We start from the raw sequence: 20,836 nt of genomic DNA on the forward strand, positions 1-20,836 counted from the left end.
TTGATAATGATAATGATAACATGCGTGCATACACCTAATGTCCATGCCCTGTTTGTGAACTGTGTGGTTGGGAGGTGAAAATGAACAGATGTTTTGTTTTGTTTAAATGTTTGAATGTGTCTTTGTTGGGTTAGCAGGACTTCCAAGAACCATGAGGATCAGAAGGGCCATTTCTTGTTGGGATGTAAAAAAAAAAAGAACAGAAAAGAGGAGAGACAATGTAATAATTAATCACTCCTATACTAAAGCTCAGTAACTGACTCAAAACAGTCAACATGAACAAAGGCACAAACTACAAAGCACAATGAAATAGATACAGAATAACTCCAATGATATTCAAGACACAAAAAAACCCAAAAAGGCAGAAAAATACTTCAAATTTATAATACAGAAATATACCAGAGACCTACTTTACATTGGGCTTTCCATTTACATGTTATTATTTGGTAAGCTTGTATTCAAAGCATCTTAAACAATAATTGAACTAGTTTGTTCAGAGGAGCTGTTTGTCTCATCATCTCTTTGGACAAACTGTAGCAATAGTAAAATAAATGGTCAAAGTGAAACTAGTGACAAAATAATGTTTTCACTTAGTCTGCTTTTATTTAATACCACACCGTTGACCAAGAACATGCAGCTCCCACTGTTGCTCTGTGTAAACATAACGTCAACACTTGATATTTGTTATAACTCAGAGAACATCAAATAACCAACAAGATAAAATAAACTGGCTTTATGATTATGACAAATCAGATGTCTAGATAATTATTCCGACTTGAGTAATTTCTTGCAAGTTTAGGCAAGTTTACCTACTTGGCAAAGTTGATATGGTGAGAACACACTCATTGCATTGTATAAAAGGAACTTCTTCTGAGCCAAGTGGGCCTTTTAATTAAAAAGCAATAAAATGTTTGTGGTTCTACTGTAAACTGAGCTTTGGCCCCACCCACCAACTGATTTTCATGATCCACCATTTCCCTGGTGATCAGGGAAGGCTTGTCCCTCAAAGCTGCTCCACATTCAAATTTCCTTCCTGCCTATTTAACACGCTGCTGTGTTAATGTTCTAAAACAAAAAGCAACCATAACTATTTAATGAAATCAACTCATAAATTAATATCTAATAAAAGCTGTGGAAAACTGTCAGCAATCCCACAACGTTTATCTTCTTTTTTCTCCTATATCGATTGTGCCCAAAGGAAAAGCTCTTATTAGAATTAGAAATTATCACTTGAATATATTATATATTTTGTATATAAAAGAGAAAGATCTTAAAGTGGTTGTTTCTCTCTCTCTCTCTCTCTCTCTCTCTCTCTCTCTCTCTCTCTCTCTCTCTCTCTCTCTCTCTCTCTCTCTCTCTCTCTCTCTCTCTCTCTCTCTCTGTGTGTATATACTGGTTTTGCGTTTGCTTTTTCCTCATCTGTGAGACAAAGCCCCCAGATCAGGTCCTGTAGTAACTGGACTACTTTCAACACACAGAATGAACCGCTTTCGTTAGAAATTCTTACGGAAGAGTATTAGGGCCATGCAGGAGAAAAAATATTTGAGAGGGGAAGATTTTTTTTTTATTGTGCACTTCGAGAAAAAAGTCGAAATGTCAAGAAAAAGTCGAAATGTCGAGATTAATGTTGAAGTACAATTTTGAGAAAAAAGTCGAAATTTTGTGAATAAAGTTGAAATTTTGTGAATAAAGTCGACATTTCGAGAATAAAGTTGAAATACATTTAGACTTTTTTCTCGAAATTGTACTTCAACATTAATCTCGACATTTCGACTTTTTTCTCGACATTTCGACTTTTTTCTCGACATTTGACTTTTTTCTCAAAATTGTACTTCAACATTAATCTCAACTTTTCAACTTTTTTCTCGACATTTTGACTTTTTTCTCGAAATAGTAGGCTACTTCATACGACGGAGTATTAGGGCCAAACTAAGACAAAAAAAAATTGGAAATTACGAGAATAAAGTCATAATATAATGAGAATAATGTCGTAATGTTGTGAGAATAAAGTCGTAATAGAATAAAGTCATAATATTATGAGAATAAAGTCGTAATATTACGAGAATAAAGTCGTAAAATTATGAGAATAAAGTCGTAACTTTACGAGAATAAAGTCGTAATATTATGAGAATAAAGTCGTAATATTACGAGAATAAAGTCGTAAAATTCCGAGAATAAAGTCGTAAAATTCCGAGTATAAAGTTGTGACATTACGAGAATAAAGTCGTAATGAATAAAGTGGTAATTTATGAGAATAAAGTCATAATATTATGAAAATAAAGTGGTAATTTATGAGAACTCTAACAGGAAGAGCAGTCTTCTCCCTGTGTTAAAATGAAGAATATTGAGCATCTTGTGAAGTTATATTTAGCCTATATATTTATAATATATTACAACTTTATTCTCGTAATATTACGACTTTATTCTCGTAATATTATGACTTTATTCCCCATAATTTTACGACTTTATTCTCATTACATTATGACTTTATTCTCGTAATTTCCTTTTTTTGTTTTTTTGTTTGGCCCTAATACTCCGTCGTAACTTCAACATTAATCTCGACATTTCCTTTTTTCTCGACATTTCGACTTTTTTTTCAACAATTCGACTTTTTTCTCGACATTTCGACTTTTTTTTCAACAATTCGACTTTTTTCTCGACATTTCGACTTTTTTCTCGAAGTGCATAATGAAAAAAAATCTTCCTCCAATAAAATATTATTTTTATTTTTCTCCTGCCTGGCCCTAATACTCTTCCGTAGATTCTAGTTATGCACTGGAAAAGCTATTTCTTCCAATCATAAAGTGTCATTCTCCCTTCTCCCTTGCCATCCCTTCTGGTTTGGCTTGAATCATCCTCCCATTGGAGGCTTAAACCTGAATCATGGTTCTGCGTTAAATCGACGCAGAGCCTACGCCGTAGTGTACGCGGCGGCGCGCGTCGCCGCGTACCCTACAGCGTAGGCTCTGCGTTGGTGTAACGCGGAACCATAAACCAGCCTTAGCGCGTCACGTCGGGGGCGGACAGTGGTGCCGTCCACCTCCAACCCGAGCGTGCGGGGTTATTGGACACGTGCTGTTGCTAAAGGGCGTGGGTTGTGCCCTGAGATTGATTCCAGATTTCTCAAAACCTTCAACGGCTCCAGCAGAGATGGGATTCAGGAAGACAACAGCAGCATCGGCTGGAGGAAGGATGCCCTGCATGAGAGCTGCCTGATCCGAGCAGGGGCGAGCGGTGCCGCAGTGGACATATAATCTGATAAGCGCCTCTATCTATCTCTCCGCTTCTCCTCCATGGACGACACGCCGGGAAGGGAAAGTATACGTGCGGGTTGTTAAATGAAAGCATGCTGAGGTCACACTTGTCGGAGCCGATGCAGATTTCCACTTGGAACACCTGTCATGGTTTCTTTTGAGCCCGGCCGGATGACGGGGTGTTTGCAGGAGGGATGACTGCTGCGCACTTTGCGCGTCCCGTGATGCGGGTTCGGAGCGGATGGTGCTCGGCACGGCTTCAGCAAGCCGGTCTGTAAAGTCTATAGGCCGGTGATTTGTAATTTTCACGGAGATCTTATGCAATGTGGAGGAAGAGCTGATGTGCAGCTCATATAGGCTAAACAGGCGATGACATCAGACTCCCCTCTGCGCTGTATTGCAGTATAAGGTGGACCGGGGCGTGAGGTGACGAGGGGTGACAATGCTTGCATCCTCCGAGCTGGACACTTTAACGGGACGATATGTGTCCTGCACACTGTCAATTAAGGCATTAGGCCACACACCCTGAGCTGAGCTGACGAACTGCGTCACTGCAAGTGTTGTATAGGTATAGGCAGCAAACTCCCAGCACCATGCAGGAGAGCAGCAATCTCTCCATCCTCCTCCTCCCTGCAGCAGCAATGACACCGGTGAGTGTTTAACGCTTGGGATGAATTCGGCGGACCAATCAAGTAAAGATCCGCCGCTGGGATCCACATTTTCTTCGGCTCCTAATTTAGACTCGGATATTAACGCAAACGCCTGCTGCAGGCCTGTGTATGAGAACGGGACGGGGCACAATGTCAACGCGCAGAGCGCGTCCCTGCGCGGGGCCAGCGACCCCAGCGCGTACCCGTCCACGCACTACCAGGCGCTGCTGCGCCGCAGGTTCATCCGGAGGACTCTGTGGCTGTCCGACCACGAGGAGCAGAATGCGGACACGCAGGTCCAGGACGCCGTCAGCAGCAGCAGCAGCAGTCCGGGGCTCAGCATCGACCTGCGGAGCATCGTGGACCGGACTCGGAGCAGGGCTCTGCACGGAGCATCCGCGGACAGCCCGGCGGAGCCGAGGAGGAGAGGAGATAGGGTTGCCACCCGTCCGGTAAAATAGCCTACGGAATTGTCCTTTATTTGAGAAAAAAATGTTGCGTCCCGTATTGAACTATAATACGGGACGCGATTTGTCCTGTATTTTCATTAACGCCCCATACACACGTCTGTCACACACACATCAACACTAAATTTACCAATACTGAACAAAATAAAAACACAGGAAACATTAAGGCCAGCAAAATCTTTGTGGCAGGACAACAGGACCTGCTGCACTGTATATTATAGTTGAATTATTGAAATAAATGAACTTTTACACAGTATTCTAGTTGAATTATTGAAATAAATTAACTTTTACACTATTTGCTAGTTGAATTATTGAAATAAATTAACTTTTACACCATATTCTTCACCTGTAGGCTATCTTGGCTGATGTGGACATAGAATAGGAGGATATTTCAGTTACTATGGTTGGTTGTCTGTACAGTCATGCAAGTTCACTGCTATTAAAGCACTTTAAACTTTAAATCAAAGCATTTTGTTTTTTCATATAAAATAAACACTTTTTTATGCAATTTAGAAGTTTTGGGGCTTTTTTTTGGCTCCTGCGCTGCTGAAATCGGGTGTCCCTTATTTCTATTTCTGAAAGGCAACCCTAAGAGGAGACAAGAGCGCAGACGAGGAGGAGGAGGAGGAGGAGGAGGATGAGGAGGAGGACAGGAGGGAGAGCCAGCCCAGGCCCCCGGAGGTGCTGCCCCCGGAGGTCTGCACGAGCAGGGCGGGGAGCGACGAGAACGAAGAGGAGCCCGGGATGAAGGCCGTGTCCACCTCTCCCGGGGGCCGCTTCCTCAAGTTTGACATTGAGCTGGGAAGAGGTTCCTTCAAAACGGTCTACAAAGGGCTGGACACCGAGACCTGGGTGGAGGTGGCGTGGTGTGAACTGCAGGTGGGTTGAGGCAAACATTCCAGCTGTTCACTTCAAAACAAAAACAAAAAGAGGAAACACGCACTAGGGATGGGCGGTATGGACTCAAAAATGTATCACGATAATTTCTGGCATTTATCCAGATAACAATAAAAATGAGATAAAAAAATACCAATTCAACTCCATCTTTTTAACTAGGCTATAAATCTATCTCGCTCTCAGATCCGCCATGTTTGTTACACAAAAACATCATCAACAGGAATTTTTCTTTCTTTCTTTCTTTCTTTCTTTCTTTCTTTCTTTCTTTCTTTCTTTCTTTCTTTCTTTCTTTCTTTCTTTCTTTCTTTCTTTCTTTCTTTCTTTCTTTTTTCCCTTCCTTCCTTCTTTCCTCTTGCTCTTTCCTTCCTTCTTCCCTTCCTCTTTTCTCCCTTCCTTTCCTTCGTTCCTTCGTTCCTTCGTTCCTTCGTTCCTTCCTTCCTTCCTTCCTTCCTTCCTTCCTTCCTTCCTTCCTTCCTTCCTTCCTTCCTTCCTTCCTTCCTTCCTTCCTTCCTTCCTTCCTTCCTTCCTTCCTTCCTTCCTTCCTTCCTTCCTTCCTTCCAAAAATCAGCTTTACACAAAAACATCATCAACGGGAATTTATCGTTTTTACAGCGAGATGACAAATTCTTATCGTGAGGAATTTTTTTGACGGTATATCGTGAACGGTAAAATATCGCCCATTCCTAACACGCACACATTCACAACACATATGTATGTATAGTAGGTATTGCTTGACTGAGGTGACAGCTTGCTGCATCACTAATCTGCGTATGTGGTAATCTAATGATTAGTTTTGACGCCATCCATGTGATATACAGATTAGACTGTAGACCTGCAGACTGTGGCTGTCCTTTCAGGACTCAAAATGTGCTAAGCTGGCTAGAGCAAATTTCTGTGCAGGAGATGACATCTGAAAGTACTGTCAGGCTATACGAATTTCTCCAGTGAAACCACAGCAAGCCAGCGAGCAGGATTAGTCTTCAGATGTAAAAATATGTTCATGTAAATTAAGTTTAGTCATGATTACGGGTCCAGAATACCAAGTCTTTATTTTCAGAAATTTGCATTTAGATGAACTAACTCAAGTGCTGATAAGAAATGCTAGGCATGAAGCATCATCCTATACATTTAGTTTTGCTTTTTTTTGTTTTGTTTTTGTGTCTTCCTGCTGTTGCGCCATTCAGGTTCGCTGTGTCAGGCCCCAGGGAATAATTAACAAAACACTCAATCATTTTCAGATGGGCTGTGGAATTAATTCAATATTACACTGCCGGTATGCTTAACTCTCGGCTCCCACTGGCAACAACAGGCGACTACTTTCCAGTGAAGCAAAAGAGGAACCTGAGGCACATATCTGCCATTCAGTGGAGTCCTGAACAGGACCATACTCTCCAAGTGATATTTCACTTTTATGATGCAGAACTAGACAATCAAACAAACAAAATTGAGTTACTCGTGTTGGAATGATGCATGAAAAGATTTTTAAATACCTTTTAAATCTTTATAAAATATTAAAAGATAAATTATATATATTTACAGTTTAATCTACTGTATAAAGTATATTTATCTGACAACTGAGAAGCCAATGGAGGTATTTTTATATACTTGTACATTATTAACAGAATTTCATAAAGGGTTAGCGTGTTTTCTGGATGAAAATACACATGGATCGTCATGCATCATGCATGCTCCACGCTGCAAGCGTGTGAGCTGCAACCGAGCAGCTTCTTAGGGGAGATCTCATGATGATTCAACCGTTCTGTCCCTGGAGATGAGGCCGTGCCCTTCAGATCCTCTGTGCCTGCACGACTCGCTCCTACACAAAAAAAAGCTGCCATAACACAAACGCTACGACTTAACCGTCTGCATAATGTGTGTGCGCTTGGAAGGAGGACTAAGAATGAGACAGCAGAATACATGCTCAGACAAAGATTTATGAAATATTTGAAAGGAGTTGTGTTGCCGGTTAATCTTCTAAATAATAATCAGGCGTCTGCAGAGGAAGTTGATTACAAGAAATTAGTAAACCACTCAACATCATTTGGCAAAATATCTAAACACTCCTCCGCTTTGAGATCTGAGATTGTTATTCGTCTTATCTGACGACTCAAGATGAATACTTGAGGCTGGTTTACATCCCTGTGATGTTACCACATAGATAGATCTGAAGGGGAGTCTTGCTGATGCAGCCCTTTCCTGGAGACAAAAATGTGAAAGGAAAAGAATGAGTTCAACTTAGGATATTTTAAGACGTCTAGTGTTGATACAGAGTCTTCAGCACACCACATTAGGAAAAAAACTAAAGCGATTCTATTTTACCTTTTTTATTAGTTTCTATTCAGCACAATTACGTCTCAGCACAGCAGATTCTTTGCTTCTGTGCTGCCACACCCTGATTACTGTAAACCTTCTCCCAGCAAAGCATCTATAATGATCTGCATGTAAAATACAAAAGAAAAAAAAAACAGTAGTGATTTAGGGCAAATACAAACTATAACATATATTTATTCTCAATAAGAGCCAAAAATTGTGAAGTATTGTAGAGAAGCTGCAAGAAATATTGTGGAGAAGCTGCATGCTGTGTACAATGCATCAGACTGCATCTTGTACAGGTCACCAGGGCCGGTGAGTGAAATCTGATCCCCCAGCATCGGTCAATAATCAGCACTGTGGGTCGTGCATGGAGCTGCGGTGCATCACACTCATGTAAAACACTAAATGCAACCTTGACACGCAAATTTGAAATGTGCTCATGAGTAAAGGAGAGGTGAAGATCTGGATGATAAGTAGCTGTAGCCACCAAGCTGCATCTGCACTGCTTACTGGGCAGAAACCCGGAATTGTTTTCTGTCAGCGCCCTTACTATTTATACAACAGTTCGGGCAAGGCACGGGCCAAAATATTGATCCTTTTGATACAGATTTGCTCAGACATACACAATACGGATCATTTAAGCTTTAACGTAATGCAAATTGTGCACAGTGACTCATGGCTATGGGTTGTCATAATAACGCTGGGCTTTGATTGGAAAAGAAACATTTGTGTGCGTGTGAGAGAGAAAGAAAGAGAGAGTCATTTTTGTCTCGTTATATCAGGTTATCAAATAAAACAAGAATTTTAACCACCTGTCTTCTGAAAATGATTTGTTTTATTTGTGAGTGTTTCATATACAGTTGTGATACAAAGGGTAGTTGGTTCAGACCCCCATGTTTTCCCACTCAAAATGCCAAAGCTGTGTTCATTTTCTACACTAGCCTCAGGCAGCCCTAACAGAACCATATTCACGACCAAAGCATGCTCTTCACCTTTTACATTATTCCTGGAAAATAAGAAAATACTCAAAATCACGACATTCAAGGCTTTCCCAAACCTTCCACCACCTCTCACACTTCAATTCAATTTGGATACACTGACCCCTATAGCTTCAGCATGAATTGAAAAAAACAAAAACAGAGCACTGATTAGAGAATGAGTGGGAGAGTTTAAGACTTAAACTGTCTTTGTTTATATTCCCTAGGAACGGAAACTATCTAAAGCTGAGAGGCAGAGGTTCAAAGAGGAGGCAGAAATGCTAAAGGCGCTCCAGCACCCCAACATCGTACGATTTTATGATTTCTGGGAATCACCGGTGAAAGGGAAGAAGTGTATTGTTCTGGTGACAGAGCTGATGACCTCAGGGACACTGAAAACGTGAGCATTTATCTGAAAGTGAATCTTCTACAATGTTTTTTAATGTTGCCCTTTTTTAACCTGTAAAATAAGATCTGTTTGATGACATCTATGTAATTACACTGACTGTAAAACTTATAAAAATATTGTAAATTGATGGAAAAAATGTTCAAGCAGTCAAAATAAACAATTTTCTCTGGGGTTGACATTGAAATTATTATAGATGCAAGTATGCGTTATTGCGTTTATACATTTGATGCTTCGTGAAAGCAATAAGAGTTGAAGAAACAGCTGAGTGAAAACATTTCACTTACATCGTCATCATGGTGGTTTTTTTTCAACTTCATTGCAGGTATTTAAAGCGCTTTAAGGTCATGAAGCCCAAAGTTCTCAGGAGCTGGTGCAGGCAGATTCTCAAAGGCCTCCATTTCCTCCATACAAGGACTCCTCCGATCATCCACAGAGACCTCAAGTGCGACAACATCTTCATCACCGGTCCTACAGGCTCTGTTAAAATCGGAGACCTGGGCCTGGCAACGCTGAAGAGGGCTTCTTTTGCTAAGAGTGTCATTGGTCCGTCATCTGTTTGCACAAGACAGTTTTAGTCATTTGTGACGATCAGATCTCTGATCCATCGCTCTCTCGTTGCATCCATTTCCCAGGCACTCCAGAGTTCATGGCGCCAGAGATGTATGAGGAGCACTACGATGAGGCCGTGGATGTCTATGCTTTTGGGATGTGTATGTTGGAGATGGCCACTTCAGAATACCCCTACTCTGAGTGTCAAAATGCTGCTCAGATCTACCGCAAAGTCACCAGTGTAAGTTCATTTCTGAAGCTGCGGGACACTGCTCTTGTTATTACGATGTAAAAAAAGGTCACTGACAGAGACAAAATGGCTTAATTCCAGTTTTTTTGTTTCTCATTATCTATGAGAAAAAGTACAGTGCTGTTTGATTATTATTGATTATTATTTCCACTCACAACTGTTGTTAGTCATATGATTGTAGATAACTCACTGACCAAGAGATTATTATAATATTAAGAAGCAGATCCCATCTGCACGTTCATGTTCATCCAAAATATAAGCACGTGTCATGCAGGCCTGCTAAATAGTAAATAGACTTAGCAGATTAAAGAATATATTTGAGAAAAAATGCTAGGTAGTGTTTTTGCCGAATGACAGTTTAAATAGACCTCAACCTCCCAGATGGGGAACAGGATGAAGTTGATATGGAAAAGAAATTGATGGCTAAGTGCTTACTTAAATGCTGAATGCAAAAAAAGCACAGGTAAAGTCATGAACTTAGCAAACTAAGTCAGAAATCTGTGTTGCACAGCAATATTTACCCACCGTTTGTAGCACAAATATCTTAATTCTCCTCCTTCTCTCCTAAACTCTGTTTAAACTCTATGGCAGCGCGTCTCAGAGAAGAGACTTCTGGGAAAAATAAATAAATAAATGAGTTGAGTCACGGTGGTTTACTTTGCAGGGGGTGAAACCTGCCAGCTACAGCAAAGTCAGCGACCCAGAAATCAAGGAAATAATCGGGGAGTGTATTTGTCACAGGTGGGAAGAGAGGTAAGTGGATCGAAATCTTTGGTTATGATTGTTACAACGTTCCGTTTTTCTTTATCCAGGTAGGAAAAGTCGACCCTTATCATAGAGTCGCACTGTTTTCTTGCTGCTCCTGTGATGTCACGTTAACGTCGGTATTTGTTGTGCATCATTACTGTTGCATTGAGCCGCAGAGTGGAGCACTCACCGGTGTTGGTTTATTGTCCTGCAGGTACTCCATCAAGGACCTCCTGAACCATGCCTACTTTGCAGAGGACACGGGCGTGAGGGTGGAGCTCAATGAAGAGGATGACGGAAAAAAATCCTCCATCGCTCTAAAGCTGTGGGTTGAAGATCCCAAAAAGCTCAAGGGAAAATACAAAGACACCGGTGCCATCGAGTTTACCTTTGACCTGTTGAATGAAGTCCCAGAAGTAGTCGCTCAAGAAATGGTAAAAGAAAGCTTGAGCTTATTGGAAAAATATTCTGTTTTATTCACATAAATGGTGGATTTGCTTTCCACCACATGTTGTTAACTTTGTTATTGTTTTACTGACTTGAAAGCCCTTCACTGCTTTTTTCCGAGACTCAGTTAGATGCCTCAACCATTTTTATTGCTCTCTCTTCACACTTTACTGCACTATTCAGGCTACAGATCGCTTTCCACAAAAGCTTTTGTCGACTCAGCTGTTGCGATGGAAAATAAATATTCGCTCTAGTCATGCAAGGGACTGTTGTAAACAACCAAACCTTGGATATATAGAAAATCATTCACATTTTATTTATAAGGAATTCTAAACTGTATGTGGCAATGACACCAATCTTTGTGTTATGGTAGTTGATTCTGCTAGTGGAATATTTGAAGACAGTTTAAAATATTGGATGTTTTAAAAACACAATACACAACAAAGTAAGACTGGAAATGTGGCAGTGTTTGTTTGATACCCATAATTCCTGTGCACAATCACAATTATTCTAGTAGTGTTGAGTAATAATGCAGCCGCTGCTGCTTTGAAACACAACTCAGGTCGTTTTTTATCTGAAGTAAATTCGGCAGTGATTCGCAACGAGACGCCTGCAATGACAGGCTTGATGTATGTGCTCTATTGAGAGAAACTTGAGAAACTAATCAGCTGATCTTTGCTGTCGCTTGCACACTTACAGAAAAACAGGACACGGAGAGGAAAATGCCGAATTGTTGAACAGGGTGTTGATATTCATCGTCGACGTGCTTTATTCCAAGCTGCAGCAAGTGTGTTAACTCCTTCTTGCAGGTCGATTCGGGATTTTTCCTGGACTGTGATGTGAAGATTGTTGGGAAATCCATCAGAGACCGTGTGGCTCTAATCAAATGGCGGAGGGAGCGGACAGTTTCAACAAATGGAAACGGCGAGCCAGCTGGGAAGAAGTCGCAGCAGAACCTTCTGCAGGTGCCTGGTACCGGTGTGCCGCAAGGAACCACGTTAGCCCCTGCAGATTATGAGGACCAAGAGACTCTGATCTGCACCGTACCTGTCACCACATCTGCTACATGTAAGAAAAAAAGAGATGAAAGTAACCTATATCACATAGCTTTAATCTCAAATAATAACACCACAGTAAAGGCAATCTGACACAATGATCCAGCATCTAAATCCCAATTAGAGGCTGCTTCACAGTTTCCCCTCAGTATGTCTTTCCTTGCTTTCTGTCCTTCCTGCAGTGGGCATTAAGGTGAAATATAATATTGTATTTACTCCGTTATTACAGCTGATAGTGGCGTGAGCTCCACCCTGCAATTAGAGGACCTAAACAATCAGCAGAATGGCTGCTACCAGTCACTTCCAGAAAACATTTCCACAGTGCAGATGGTCTACAGTCCTGCAGCACAGGCCGACCCCCAGCTGCACCAGGGACCCTACCAGCAAATCACAGCACAGGCCTCGCATGAAAACTACACACAGACATCCCCGCAAATGCACCCTGGAGCCTATCAGCAAACCACAGGTCAGCTGCATCCCGGGGCCTTCCAGCAGCCGGCAGCACAACTGCACCAGGGGCCTTATTCGTGTCAAACAGTGAGTACATACCATCACATCTCCACAACAGGTTTAAATGCTCCTTTTTTTTCAAACCTTTTATCCAATTACTAATTTTTTGATTTGTCTTTTTGTGGAATGACACGCCATCAGCGTCACAACAGTGATCCCTTTGTATGCCAAGAGAATCTGCTCATCACTGACAGCACAATGTGTCTTAGGCGTGCCAGCGCTTCCGTGGTTGACATGTTGAAGTGTAGGATGCACTCTCCCACGAGGACAAACAATCAGAGTCGCGGCCCGTCTCTGTTACAGGGTCTGCCCTCTTCAGATATCTCAGAGAGTACGGCTCATGCTACAAATAATCCACAGAATACCTCTCTATCCCCGCCTCTCTTGTCCCCACGCTCTCTTCATGACTCAGCAAGTCATTTGGATTCACCTCACCTTCTAGTTAATTCACAGCCCCCGCCAGAGCTGCATCTCAGTGTCCCGCACAGCCCACAGCACCGCTGCAAAGTGTGCATGTCTGTGCTCGTGAAGGACAGGACGAAGGGAGGTGGCTCACTGGGGAACACACATAAACGTACTGTCGACACGTCTAACCAAATTTCTCACGGCTCCCCCACGTCTCCTGATCGGTCAAGGTCTCCTCCGGCCACTCTACCCCCTATTGTGGTCCAGCCTTTGACCCCATCACCAAGCAGTCAGCCAGCCGTAGTGGCCTCATCTTCACACCTTTCCTCGTCCCTGCCAGGCATGTTTCCACAGAGTATTTTTGAAAGCAAAGATCTCAACCTTCTCAACTACTGTCTCCACCACATTGTCAGTCGCAGGACCAGCTCCCCCAGCCTCTTCGATAGAGGAGCTGTTAGTCACCCGTTACACGGCCATGTTGAGACCGGGGGTTTTAGTGCTCCAGTAACTGAACATGTAAGCAAGAGTCATAGCCTAGACGTCCCTTTCTGTTGTACTTCAAATCTGGACAGGAAGCTGCAGTTCTCACCACCTAACAGTGAAGGAACACCAGATATACTGGTAGGTTAGAAGACAAGACGACATGTAGGCCGCACCTCGCACAGTAGTAGCCTGACAAATCTCCCAGCAGCTGCCTCAGTCCTGGTTACAGTTTCTGCTCCTGCATAATCCACAGTTATGGTTCTTAGTTTAATGCGCTTCTCTTGTGCAGTATTTTACAATGACCAAGATGGGTCCCCGCCCCCCCCCCCCTTAATTATTCCCAGCAACCAATAAAAACATGCCCCGGCACGTTATTGCCTGTGACAGCCCCTACTTTGTTTAACAAATGGGGCTTAATGCATGCAACCAATCCTCTTTGTTGTTTTGACAGACAGTTTCTGCTCCAGCTACGCCAGCTCCTTCTGCACACCAGAGCAGACCGACAGCACAGAGCTTCCCAGCCGCGTCCCCAACGCTGCAGATGCAGCTTACTGCCCAGCCGAACCAGGAGCAGGTACATGCATGCATTTACCTGCAGGCAGGGCCCTGCCAAGTCCAGAGGTGTCAAGTAACAAAGTACAAATACTTTGTTACCTTACTTAAGTAGAAATTTTGGTTATCTATACTTCACTGGAGTAATTATTTTTCAGACGACTTTTTACTTTTACTCCTTACATTTTCACGCAATTATCTGTACTTTTTACTCCTTACATTTTAAAAACAGCTTCGTTACTCTATTTCATTTCGGCCTTTAAATTTAAATTAAATTGCGCCATCCGGATAGAGTGAATTTGGTTGTGGTTGTTTCAGATGTTCTTGTCCAGTTTTGTTCTTACATTCGTTCCCTCAGATTCCTGCAACTAAACTTGGATGTACATTCCAATAAAGGTTAGGATAAATGATAACATGCCTCTGAACTTTTTGGACCATTACAATACTTATAGGCAACTAGTCATCATATCTTCTGCTCTCTGAAACACATGTTAATGCTCAATAGTACACATATATGGTTCTTTAATATATTTGCATTATACTAAGATGCATTCATTTTCAATGGCTTTTGTCCTTAATGGCTTTTCCCCCCTTATATTACTTTTACTTTTATACTTTAAGTAGTTTTGAAACCAGTACTTTTATACTTTTACTTGAGTAAAGAACTTGAGTTGATACTTCAAATTCTACAGGAGTATTTTTAAACTCTAGTATCTATACTTCTACCTGAGTAATGAATGTCAATACTTTTGACACCTCTGGCCAAGCCTATGGAGAGATATAAATAAGCAAAAATTTGAAGGCCAAAAAATGTAGAAGCCATCCAACACATCTCAGGCAGTCAGTGTTGTTTGAGTAAATGTTTACTTTACTGTGGTGTTGTATAGTGCTGTATGTGTTGGTTACTATATGTACTGTGTATGAGCATTTATATGAGAATGTTTATTCAGGTGGTTTGTGTTTTCCTCCCTGTAGCACCATCTCCAACCAGCTGCTGCCCCGCCCCAGGTACAGCAGCACACATGCAAACTACATATTGTCAAAGTTGACCTGCCTACCAGCTGACTTGTTCCAGTGTACTTTGTAGATCTTGTCAGTTTTTTTTTTGGAACTTAATTTTTATTTAGTTTTCAACAACAATACACCACATACATTTTCTTCTTTCTTTTTCCCTTTTTCAGCTGCATACAAGATCTGTACACATTATACTTAAGTATTAAGCAAATAAAACAAGAGAAAACAACAACATAGTTATTCACTCCAAAATATACGTATATAATAACAAACCCATAAATTAAAAAAAAGAAAAAATAGTAAAGTCAATAATAATAATTGTCCACTCCAAGGTACAACGGTGTGTATAGAAAGCAGGCACCATATTTACTCTAGGAAAAATTGGCATGTGTATAAAATCTGTGTATAGAGGGAATACAGTAAGAATTAGGCAGGTGGGCCGAGCAACATTGGGTAATAGACCTCATTGTATTAATAAAGCCATGACAGGGCTCCACCGCTTAATAAAGGTGGATTTTTGGAGCCTTAATGAGTAGGTGATTTGCTCCATTTGATAGAGATCCCATACTTTTTGGATCCATATATTGTATGTGGGAGGGTCTGGTTTCAGCCATCTAATGGTTATGCACTTCAAGGCTGCAGTAAATAATATACTTAAAAGGTATTTCTTGGCCCTCCCGTCCAGGCTTTTGGGTATTACTCCCAGCAGTGCCACTGTGGGGTCTTGTGGGATATCCTGTAGAAAAACCTCTTTGAGGGCATCAAATACCTCTCTCCAGAATACACTTAATTTAGGAAGATCTTGTCAGTTTAACAGTTATTTTGCTCTAGATGGCATCCAATGAAAAACCCATACTTTTATTGTTAAGAACAATTGATTTTCTTCCATAGTTGCTATCTGCTGACCAGCTTCCATCACACCTGAGTCCTCCTGATACATCCCTGAGTTTCCCACACTCAGTCTCCTGCACTCCTGCCCCAATCCTGCCCCTGCAGATCAGCACACAGGTGTGTTGTGGCACCATTTAAACGACAAAAAAAAAGATAGTCTTAAGCCTGGATTATGGTTCTGCGCTACACCAACGCAGATCACACGCCGCTGCCGTGACGCCGTCGTGAACCCTTCGGATTTCTCTGTCACTCCATTTCGCTGCGGTGCAATACCCCCGCGAGCGCTAGGGGGGTGCGTTCTTTTCCTGAATGGTTTATCCGACTTTTCCGGTCACAGTGAATCTAAGAGATAAGGACAATTATTGAGCAAAAAACCAAAACAAAAAAAATCACACACACACGAAGAAAAGAGCGCTGAAAGTTCACGACTGCTTCACGAACCGGAACTGGAAATGCGTTGCTACCGAGCAAACCAATCACAGCCCTCTCGGTCTGCGTGGTCTGCGATCTCTTGACGCGTAGTTACAATTTTTGGGAGGTGCACGTCAGGCACGGCGTGGCGTGCGCCGTGGGGTGCTCATTGCGGCGCACGCTCGGCGTCAATTTAACACAGAACCATAATCCAGCCTTAAAGGTATAGTCCTTGATGTTGGACAGCTAGCAAGATTTGAAAGTGGCACCTCCTCTAAGCCCCGCCCCCTCCTCCCCCTCCCAACTTTAATCCTGTAAAAACTCTAACCAATCCGTTTCATTCGGTCCGCCGTAGCCTACGGCGTAGGGTACGCCGTAGGCTACGGCGTAGGCTACGGCGTAGGCTACGGCGTAGCCGTGGCTCTAGAGCCTGCAGCGCACCGACACCCGCTCTCCGCTCTTGCCGGGAGGGGGACGCCGGTGGGCAGGATGCACGTTTGGGTGGAAAATATGCTGTCCAAAATGTCCTGGAAAAACTCGACTCCTGCAAATGCGTGTTCCCCAAAGTTTGTGGGGGCGTGGCTTTGGACGGAGCGCTGACGGGAGGGGGAGGAGGTTGGTGGGGCTTAGAGGAGGTGCCACTTTCAAATCTTGCTAGCTCTCTAAAATCAAGGACTATGCCTTTAAGACAATTAAAAGACATGTCCTATAAATTGTTCCAGGGTTGCAGGGTTGAGTGATACACAATGGGCCTGTGAATGTCTTATTTATTGACTGGCTGACCTTGTTCATTTTATTCCATTTTCCCTTGTTCTTTCCCAGTTTCCCTCACCATACCCTGTTATTCACACAGGGGGCCACATGCCCCCAACCTTCTCCCCAGCTCCACTGATGTCTGCCTACAGTAGTGACCATCCTATGCGTAGCTCCTACTATTCACGGTCACCCCACCTTCCCTCCCTCCATCTGACCCCTCACGTTGGCCTGCCATCCGTAGCTACTCTTGGTACCCCTCAGACTCCTCTGTCCACACCACAGCAGGTGCCCAGTGGGGTATTCCCTGTTCCTCTTCTTGCCATGGCCACGTCCCCTGCAGTGACACTGCAGCAGGGTAGTCTTTCTGCATCGCAGACAAACCTCGGTAGCATCCATTCCACCCATCCCTTACCTTTCTCTCAGGTACAACCCACCCCATTCCCTGTCCCCTACCCTGAGCAGGAACTGACTGAACAGCCTGTCCAGGTGAATATTTGACACAGTTTTCACTGTAATGGTTCAGTCTTGAAATGTCTGTATTTCAAGGTGGCAGTGTGTCTGTAGCATTGTTGTAATGCACGCAGGGCATGTCCTTGGAGATTCAGAAGTAAAGATAAACTGACTAAACTTCTAAAATGTATTTTGTCTCATTTTTCTGTTACAGGTGATAGCTTCACATGGGACTCTCCCTCCTGTTGGTCAGATTCCGCTCTGGGGACGTGGAGCAGATGCTGAAACAAATGCAGCATGCATGGACTTCTCTGCAGCCCCTGCGACATCAGCTCCAGGCCCGGCCCCAGCTTCAGTCTCAGTTTCAGCAGGAGTTCAAGTTGAACCTCAAGCTCCAGCACAAGCCCCAGCTCATGCGCGAGCACAAAACCAACCTCTGGTCCCAGTATCAGCTCAAGCTCAAGCATCCATGCCTCAAACTCCAATCCCAGCACTTCTGAAACCGTCACCTTCAGTCCCAGTGCAAGATTCGACAGCAGTCCCAGCTCCAGCCTCAGCCCCAGTTCCAGCGCCAGTATCTGTCCTCACTGTGGAGCTAACAATGGTCTCCTCCATGAGCCCAGACGCGGCCTCTGTCATGGATAAATCCCAAATCTCTGCCCCTGGTTTGGTATCTGGCCCAGTCCCTGTTAACCTGCCAGCAGCGATTCAGTCTGCAGCTCCTGTCGCAGCTTCAGTCACAGCTCCAGTTCTGCAGCCTGCTGGCACCCAGACAACAGTCTCAGTGCCTCAGTGTGCCAGCTTGGTTAACACTCAGCAAAACGTGGAGACGGCATCTGTCTCTAGCGCCCTTCAACAGGAGCCCAGTCTGGAGGTATGGATAAAGCCAAAGCTTGTACATTTTTGACAGTAATACTCATTTATGCATATTTGCAAATCCCCCCAAAATGTCCACTGCTTCAAGAAAATCCTCTTTGCATCATTGACTGCTCATCATTACTTTTAAAACACACTCAGCAAGCAGCACACGTAAACTCTAAAACTACTTAAAGTAAAAAATGTCATTTACAGAACCAACAATCAGGATCAAGAGTCTTTATTGTCATAGGGAAGCAGATGGTTTTATCATACTGTTACTTTGACAGTCCTATTACTAAAAATTAAAAGAATAATTATCATAAAAATAAAGGCTAATCTATTGTTCATGAAAGATAAAAGAGCAGAGCAGCAGTCTTGAGTGGATGGTGGAAGAAGTAAATAGCAAATTCACATTTAGAAATACAACTAATCCTTTTCCTTCAATGTGTTTTCAGGACATGCTTCGTGATAAACCAATATTATCCAGTTTTGTCTATGACAGGTGCGTGCATCGTTTCTTAACCTCAAACTCTTTCCTGATTCAGTTTAACCCATTTGGTTTATCTATTTAAGAACTTGTATTATGCCGCTCTACAGGGGTTAAAACCTTTACATATTTCCTTTCAACAGCGTCAACTCTGATGTAGCATCTGGGAAGGAAACAAGTGATGGTTATGACAGTTTGGTTAGTACCAGCAAAGGCGATGGAAAACCCCGAAAACACCACCGCAAGTCCGCCCGCACACGTTCCCGGCAAGAAAAGACCAGCAAGCCCAAACTGAACATGCTCAATGTGAGTCTTGGTAAAATTTATCACAAAAAAAAAAGTTCTTAAACACCACTAGATGTAACTCCTGCAACTCCTCCGTCTCAGGTTTGTAACACCGGCGATAAAATGGTCGAATGCCAGCTGGAGACGCACAATCACAAAATGGTGACGTTTAAATTTGATCTGGACGGAGATGCTCCAGAGGAAATTGCCACTTACATGGTTAGTTAAGCCCTTTTTTATATAATTTAGAGATTTTTATCTGTCTCTACTGTCGTTATTGAACATCTTTAAAACTGTTTCCAGGTGGAGAATGGGTTTATCCTGTTGTTAGAGAAGGAGGTCTTCATTGACCAACTAAAGGACATCGTGGACAAAGCTGAAGACATGCTGAATGAAGACATGGAGGGTGAAAAGAGCTCCACTTTGAGTTGCAGTCCTCGACAAAACCAGATGTCTGAGGGGCTAATCGGAGAGGTAAGAACTCGTTAGATAGCTGTATGCAGGGCCGCCGCAAGGGGTGTGTGAACCGTGCAACCGCACGGGGCCTCGCGCCCCAAGGGGCCTCGTGCTATGGCGTTTTTTTTTTGTTTTTGTTTTTTTCAAATTTTTTTCCAAATTTTTTTTTTCTTTTTTTTTTTTCTTTTTTCCCTTATAAATATCAACAGTCACGTTCCATTACAGACCTAAATGTGTACTAGTCTGTGCATATCAATAAATATATTTGCAATGATGTGCTTGCTGATTGATGTCTGTTGTTCCATACAACTGCGTCAGACCAAGCGCAGACACAAGGTGCTCTGATCCGGACGGGTGGAGTGTGGAACAAACTGTCACACAATGTCGAGAGAACGAGACAGATTTAGGAAATTTCCATCAGGGAATGAAAAAAGAAAAAAACAAAAGAAAATGGAAGAGTTTATTGCCTTTCTGAAAGGCTTGTTTGATAAATTTGTTACAAAAATCACAAGCAGCCGTGGGGCCCCGCGTCGAGGCAAGCCAAATGATGATGAGGCAGGGGAAGGTATCCAGTATTTTGCTAATTGGAGAGTTAAAATTGCGCATAAAGACACCCGATCCGACCTGAAAAACCCCAAAATTTTGCTCGCTACGCTCACGCACGAGGGCCCCCCCCGGCCATTTCGCACAGGGCCTCGCAAATCTCCCAGACGGCTCTGGCTGTATGAATGCGCGGTGTGTGTCTACACATAAATGGAGACAGACTAACATCTGTAAATGTCCCTGCAGAATCAGCAGTCTGGAGCTCCTCAGCCTGTCTACCAGCAGAACGGTAAGCTCTTTCAGAAAAGAGTCCATACGCATGTCTGGCAAGCAATTTCTGCATTCACATTTATTATTTTTTATGAACCTTTTTGGTTTTATTCTGCACCACTGGATTGAAGTTCTCCACACAGGAAAGAGATGGTTCATAATATGTCCTGTGGAGGAGACGCCCCGGTCCAGTCAGGACACCCCCTCTGATGGGACAGCTACTCAGTCCCCCGGGAGCTCTGCCACCACCCAGCCTGCTGACAACATCCCCGCAAGGCCTTCCACATCCAGAGGTGATACTTTTTTGTTGTTTTCTACAATGTTTCCTGTAATATGTAGGGCTGGGGATCGATTCAAATATCAAGAATCGATTCGATTCCGATTCTTAAGATTCAGAATCGATTATCAAGATTTGATTCGATCCAATTCGATTTGATCCGATTTTTTTTT

General features: G+C 42.9%; 1 protein-coding gene across 12 annotated transcripts in view; it reads left to right on the top strand.

The window, feature by feature from the left end:
- Positions 1-3,033: 3,033 nt before the first annotated feature.
- Positions 3,034-20,836, top strand: part of wnk2 (WNK lysine deficient protein kinase 2) — a 28,641-nt gene continuing 10,838 nt past the window's right edge. For 6 of the 12 annotated variants that reach the window (XM_061727172.1, XM_061727173.1, XM_061727175.1 and 3 more), the window contains exons 1-21: positions 3,034-4,356; positions 4,954-5,250; positions 8,786-8,958; positions 9,290-9,510; positions 9,600-9,757; positions 10,431-10,519; positions 10,728-10,947; positions 11,770-12,028; positions 12,245-12,552; positions 12,667-13,551; positions 13,865-13,987; positions 14,941-14,973; positions 15,871-15,987; positions 17,104-17,523; positions 17,702-18,361; positions 18,801-18,847; positions 18,976-19,138; positions 19,220-19,336; positions 19,421-19,591; positions 20,363-20,405; positions 20,518-20,679. In XM_061727172.1, coding sequence (XP_061583156.1) covers positions 3,925-4,356; positions 4,954-5,250; positions 8,786-8,958; positions 9,290-9,510; positions 9,600-9,757; positions 10,431-10,519; positions 10,728-10,947; positions 11,770-12,028; positions 12,245-12,552; positions 12,667-13,551; positions 13,865-13,987; positions 14,941-14,973; positions 15,871-15,987; positions 17,104-17,523; positions 17,702-18,361; positions 18,801-18,847; positions 18,976-19,138; positions 19,220-19,336; positions 19,421-19,591; positions 20,363-20,405; positions 20,518-20,679 — 5,098 coding nt within the window. In that variant the 5' untranslated portion in view covers positions 3,034-3,924. The remainder of the gene's footprint in view (positions 4,357-4,953; positions 5,251-8,785; positions 8,959-9,289; positions 9,511-9,599; positions 9,758-10,430; positions 10,520-10,727; positions 10,948-11,769; positions 12,029-12,244; positions 12,553-12,666; positions 13,552-13,864; positions 13,988-14,940; positions 14,974-15,870; positions 15,988-17,103; positions 17,524-17,701; positions 18,362-18,800; positions 18,848-18,975; positions 19,139-19,219; positions 19,337-19,420; positions 19,592-20,362; positions 20,406-20,517; positions 20,680-20,836) is intronic. The other 6 variants (XM_061727182.1, XM_061727184.1, XM_061727174.1 and 3 more) reach the window with 5 other exon arrangements.

Source organism: Cololabis saira, chromosome 8 (genome assembly GCF_033807715.1).
Source record: "Cololabis saira isolate AMF1-May2022 chromosome 8, fColSai1.1, whole genome shotgun sequence".
NCBI lineage: Eukaryota > Metazoa > Chordata > Actinopteri > Beloniformes > Belonidae > Cololabis > Cololabis saira.